The sequence below is a fragment of the Chrysochloris asiatica genome, unplaced genomic scaffold (genome assembly GCF_000296735.1).
Source record: "Chrysochloris asiatica unplaced genomic scaffold, ChrAsi1.0 scaffold00375, whole genome shotgun sequence".
NCBI lineage: Eukaryota > Metazoa > Chordata > Mammalia > Afrosoricida > Chrysochloridae > Chrysochloris > Chrysochloris asiatica.
Window position 1 is genome coordinate 255,534 of NW_006408893.1, and position 6,392 is coordinate 261,925.

A 6,392-nucleotide genomic window follows, 5' to 3' on the forward strand; every position below is an offset into this window, starting at 1 on the left:
AAAAGAACAAACAGATCTGTGTTGGAAGAAGTGCAGCCAGAGTGCTCCTTGGAGGCCAAGATGGCCAAACTTCGTCTCTCATACTTTGGACATGTTGTCAGAAGGGCCCATTCACTGGAGAAGGATATCATGTTTGGTAAGGTGGAGGGTCCGAGAAAAAGAGGAAGACCCCCAACGAGATGGATTGGCCAAGTAGCAGCATTGATGGACTCAAGTGTGGCAACAATAGTGAGGTTGGCCCAGGATTGGGCAGTGTTTCGTTCTGCTGTGCATAAGTTGCTATGAGTCTGTACCAACTCGATGGCACCTAACAACAGTCCACAAAGGCAATGTTCTACAACTTACTTTGGTGAGTAGTGACTGGGATCTTAACAACTCATGATTGGCCATCTAAGCTGCAATTATTGGTCTCTCCATGTATAGGAGAAAGAAGAGTGATGAAAATGGACAAAGCTTGAAATCAATTAGTCCAACTGACTAATGCAATATGTGAACATCAGTCTCTAAGACTCTGAGAACAGACGAACTAGATGGTGCCCAGCTACCAGTACCATATGTGTTGTAACTAATAAGACAGCTTGGTTTTACAGTAACATAGTAAACAATTAAACGAAAGAATAATAAACAGTAACATTATCAAAGATAATGTTAAACAGGGTGCAGTCTTGGAGAAGTTTTGGTGTTTTTTTTTTTTAACTTTTTATTGTGAATTGAGTGAAGGTTTATAGACAAGAACATCAGTTTTACATCCATAAATGATTGTAATCCCCTCCATGCAACAAGTTATTCTGCTTTCTCCATGTGGTTCCTATTTCCATCCAACTAAATTCAATTAAATTCCTGTGTATTCTATCTGGTAAGGTCCATCTTCTTTCGATGCATTCTGCCTCATTTAATATTTTGCTCATGCTGCTGTGTGTCTTTGAGTCCATTAAGCAGCTGGTAGGTTTGAACTGCTGACAGTACAGTTACCAGTCTAGTGCTTATCCTAGAGCACCACATCTGGGCTCATTTTTCCAATATTGCAATCTGTGGCTTTTATTTTTTCTTTGGTTCTTTCAGCTTGAGAAATGCAGAGCATGTGCTTCCCTTTTAGTTTTCTGACAACAGGTCTTTCTACATTTCATTATAATACTTGACTTAGTCTTCTCCAGCTACCCTTTGAAAATTTCTGTTCAACTTTTACTGCATTTCTGCCTTTCACTTTAGCTTCTGACATCCATTTTGGTCTTTTCTTTCTTTCCTATCTTTTAAATGACCATTTGCTTTTCTGTGTTCTTGATGTCATTCCATATCCTTCATGTGGGATATACTCTGACTCTTGTGGACGTGTTTAAATTTCTTCAGCTTTAACCTGAACTTGCATATGAACAATTGATGGTCTGTTCAATAGATCCTGGCCTTGTTTTGGCTGATGATATTGAGCTTTTCCATTGTCTCTTCCCACAGATGTAGTCAACTTTGTTCTTGTGTATTCTTGTGTATGTTTTTGAAAAATGATATTGGCAATAATGACCTTGAAAAATTTTATCATGTAATCTCCATTATTATTTCTATAACCAAGGTCATTGTTTTGCAACTACTGATCCTCCTTCTTCACTTTCACCTTTCACATTCAATCACCAGTAATTATAAACTCATCTTGATTGCATGGTCAATTACAGAATGAAGAAGTTGGAAGAATTCTTCAATTGCATCATCACTGCCTTTAATGGTTGGTGAGTTAATTTCAATAATAGTGGTATAACTGGTCTTCCTTGTAGACATATGGATATTATTTTGCCACAGACAGCATTTTATTTCAAGAAAGATCTTGAAATGTTCTTTTTGATGATGAATGCAATGTTATTCCTATTTAATTTTTCTATCCCTGCATAGTATCCCATATGATTGTAAGGTTCAAATTGGCCAATGCGAGCCCACTTCAGGTCACTAATGCCTAAGGTATAGATCTTTATATGTTCCATTTCATGTTTGATGACTTCCTAATTTCCTAGTTTTATACTTGGACATTCCACGTTCGGATGGTTGCAATGGTTTCTTCTCATTTTAACTTATTTCCTATCAGCAGATGAAGGTCCTGAAAGCTTTGCTCCATTCAAATCATTAAAGTCAACTCTACTTTGAGGAGGCAGAGCTTTCCCAGCCAGGCTTTAAGTACCTTCCAACATGAGGGGCTCATCTCTTGGCACTATATTAGACAATGTTTTGCTGCTATTCATATGCTTTTCAGTGGCTAACTATTCATTAATGGTATACTTCTTCTTCCATCTATTTCTTAGTCTGGAAGCTCTGTTGAAAGCTATTCACCATGAATGACACTTGTTTGGTTGTTGTTAAGTGCTGTTGACTCAGTTCCAACTCATTTCCACCCTGTGTAGTGTTTCCAAGGAGCAGCTGGTAAGCTTGAACTGCTGACCTTGTGGCTCAAACTGACCTTGTCTTAACCTGCAACGCCACACTAGGACCATGAGTGACCCTGGTATTTAAAATACTAGATGCATAGCTCCCAGCATTACAGTAACACACACGCCACTAAAGTATGAGAAACTGACAAATGAATGGCCGACAATGAAATATTGATTGATTGATTGATTGATTGATTACATGCTGTGGAGTCAGTTCTGAATCATAGTGACCCTGTTTCCGAGGCTATAAATCTTTACAGGAGTAGAATGGCTTTCCTTTCTCCTGTGGAACAGCTGGTAGTTCCAACCTGCTGACCTTGAGATCAGCAGCCCAACTCATAACCACTACACTATTAGAGCTCCTTAATGAACTATTACTCAGTCATAAAGAGAAATAAAGTTCTGATGCATGGATGAACCTTGAAAACATTGTATTCAGAAAAACACATCTATTTTAAAAGGGAAAATTCTGTATGAACTCACTTATAAAATATAAGCAAATATATAGAAACCGAGGTTTATTAATGGTTACGGGGGGGCGGGCAGAGGGAAAGTTTTATGTTAATGGTGGTGGAATAATTTGGAAAAGGACAGTAAGAATGATATCACAACTTGAAGTAATCAATTTCACTGAACTGTACATGTACAAATTGTTGAAACGGAAAATGTTTTGTGGTATCTATTTTCACCACAATAAGAAAAACTAGAACAAAACAAAACAAAGTACACAGGCTTTGGGGTCATACAACTTCATTCTATATCCTGGAGTATTTATTTTACCTTGGTGTAGTTTCTTCCCCTTTCTGAACCTCAGTTTCCTTACCTGTTTTTGGAGCTAGTGGCCCCAACTCAAGATAATTGACTCCAGCTTTGGTAACAAAACCCATCAAAAATCCAAACTTACTGCTGTCGAGTTGATTCTAACTCATAATGATCCAATAGGACACAGCTGAACTTCTCTATAGGGTTTTTGAGGCTGTAAATCTTTACAGAAGAAGACAACCTCATCATTCTTTCTCCTGCAAAGGATCTAGGTGTTTGAACTGCTGACCTTTTTTTTGGTTTGTAGTCCAGTACTTAGCTCATTATGTTACCAGATCTCCTTTGCTCACATAAAGGCATACAAAATAGCTGTTTGCTATTTTGTATGTACCCAATGCATCATGCATTGGGTACACAGTGACATTGACATATCAAGTAGCTGTGCACAACGGCTTCTGAACTACATGCTTCCTAAGATAGGAGTATAAATATATTACTTAGCAATGTGGGTTAATGCGCTAGACTGTGAAGTTGATTTGAACCGCAAGGTCAGTGGTTCAAGCTCACCAGCTGCTCTTTAGAAATCCTATACAGGGTTGCTATGGGTCGGAACAGACTCAATGGCACTTAACAACAATAATTTTTATATAGTTCTAGAGAGTTCCTCATGATATGCATCTGTAATTACTGAAAAAAGTTTTCTGCTTTCATCTTATTATTTCTGCATTTGAAAAGTGGCTTAACAAATGCAAATAATTAAATATTTCCCCCTCAGAGTTATGTGGATTTTCAGCTAGTTCCCTTACCTTACGGATTTCTCCCTGTTGGACAGTTTTTATGATATTAATCCATTCTTCCATATCTTTCCGGTTGGGCGCAGCCAGGGTGACTTTTTGCTGTGACGTGATTACCTAAATAAAAAGTTCCATCATTAGCTGATTCCAATTCCACAACTTTGCCCTCAGACAGAACCTGTGAGCTCCCCCAAGGAACTAGATAGATCCATGTAGCACAAGCCAAGTCATGTTTTAAAGACAAACTATCATTCCTCAAGACACTTGCAGCTCTTCTGATACCCCCCAAAACTAGTAATAATTGACACTTTACATTTGCTATGTGCCAGGTACTACCCTAAACACTTTATCTTCATTACAGCCTCCTGAGATGGGTATTATTTTCCCCATTTCACAGACAGGAAACCAAGGTAAAGACATTTAAATGACTTGTCCAGGATCACCCAACATCTAAAAAACTAAGTTGTAATTGAAATGTAGCCTCTATGTGTGGTGCCTTGAATTTACTTGATACGGTTTTTCTATCCACAGTCTTCTTAATTCCCACCAAGTGATTGGATGGGATCATGCAAACAAAGTATACGGGAAGCTAAGGTTAGCATTGGGCAGTTTTCCCCCAGCTAGGTTTAAAAGGAGCCATCTCAGAAACAGGGACAGAAGATCGCAAGACCATCAAGAAGGAAGAGCATGCATGGGGCATGAGACATCAAGGGGCGACAGCAAGAGGTGACAGCGCACGTGACAGCACCAGTGGTGGAATGGAGAAATGGAGCAGTTTCAGGCTATAGACCCATGGACTGAGTAAAGCTGAGTGCCTATGGGCAGGAGACTGGCTTGAGATATATGCCCTTTGGGCACTCACAGCTGGCTAAAAGAACTTTGTAGCACTTGCTAGAGCAGGATAGAGGCCAAGGGATCACATGGCTAAGAGGCCCAAGGCAAGAGTGAGGTGTGCCTGCAGTATGGCAGACAAGAGGCATTCCTGACTGGAGGATTGCTGCATTCTGAGCTTGTCTGATCCTGGATTGCACCCTGTTCACTTCCCTAACAAACCCCATAATCATGAGTATTGTTATGAGTTCTATGTGGCCATTGCAATGAATTATTGAACCCAGATGTGAAGCAGAGAGTGCTCTGTGGTTGATGGTTGGTGTCAGAATAGGAAAAAGAAGATTGTAGGGTAGACGGATGTCTGATCTCTGTTTCATAGCAATAAGCCTTTGAGTTTGATTTTCTTTCCCCCTTGGGAAGCCAGGGGAAGTCAGACATGGCTCCTATATGGTTTTAGCACTATGGTTCCAGAATTCATGTTCTTAAACACTATGACATGCACCAATCAATTTCAAATGAGATAGCCCACAAAACTTACTTGCTTACTGCCACTCTGTGAATGGATAAACAAAAAACATTGTACATACATACAATGTAATATTATACAGCCATAAAGTAATAATGGTGAGTTCTTGAAACAATGTGGATGAATTTGGAGGACGTTATGCTGAGTGCAATAAGTCAGTCACAAAAGGACAAATATTCTATGATCTCTCTTTTATAAAAAGACAAAAATAGATGTACATACAGAAGCCAATATTCATTAGCGACTATCAGGTATGGGAGGTAGGCAGAAGAGGACTCTTTAGGTAGTAGTGGTGGTATGCCATGGAGTCAGTTCTGACTCATAGAAACCTTGTATAGGGATTTCGAAGCTGTAAATCTTTATGGGAGCAGAAAGCCTCATCTTTTTCCCATGGAACTCCTGGTTCCTTGAGGTTCACAGCCTGACTCATAACCACTATACTACTAGAAACTTGTTATATTTGATGATGGGAAAGATAACACCAAAGGTGGATGAAGTGTGCATAAATTGACCAAGGTAAATGATGTCACCAAAAAGTACACACACACACACACACACTCAATAGAAAGTTTTGTTATATGCTAGGACATATATAATTTTGCAACAACAAATATATATATGTATATATGTGTATTTGTTGTTGTTATGTGCCGTCAAGTCGGTTCTGACTCATAGTGATCCTGTATAGGGATTCCAAGGAGCAGCTAGTGAGTTTGAACCACCAATCTTACAGTTCAAACTGATCTTGCAGTCTAGTGTTTGCTGATCCTACAGTGCCACATCAGGACTCATGTATATATATAGTCCTGGTGTGGCATTGTGGATTAATGCACTGGACTACAAGGTCGGTTTGAACCACAAGGTTGGTGATTCTGATCAGGGCCATAACAGAAGGATCCCAATAGAGAAAAATGTGGAACAGAACTACAAGTCTTTAAAAGTTCAGACTTACTAGATTGGTTGATATTAGCAGACTTCTTGAAACTAAGGAGTTCCACAAACTTAGAACCAAAGTTAATCCCTGAGGTCACCATTTAGCTAAATAACAGATTGGCTCATAAATATATATAT

At 39.1% G+C, this 6,392-nt stretch overlaps 1 protein-coding gene across 1 annotated transcript in view; it reads right to left on the minus strand.

The window, feature by feature from the left end:
• DGKK (diacylglycerol kinase, kappa) overlaps positions 1 to 6,392 on the minus strand; it is a 101,580-nt gene that overhangs the window by 92,831 nt on the left and 2,357 nt on the right. The window contains exon 2 of the mRNA XM_006876355.1: positions 3,977 to 4,081. Within this exon, the coding sequence (XP_006876417.1) occupies positions 3,977 to 4,081 (105 nt within the window). The remainder of the gene's footprint in view (positions 1 to 3,976; positions 4,082 to 6,392) is intronic.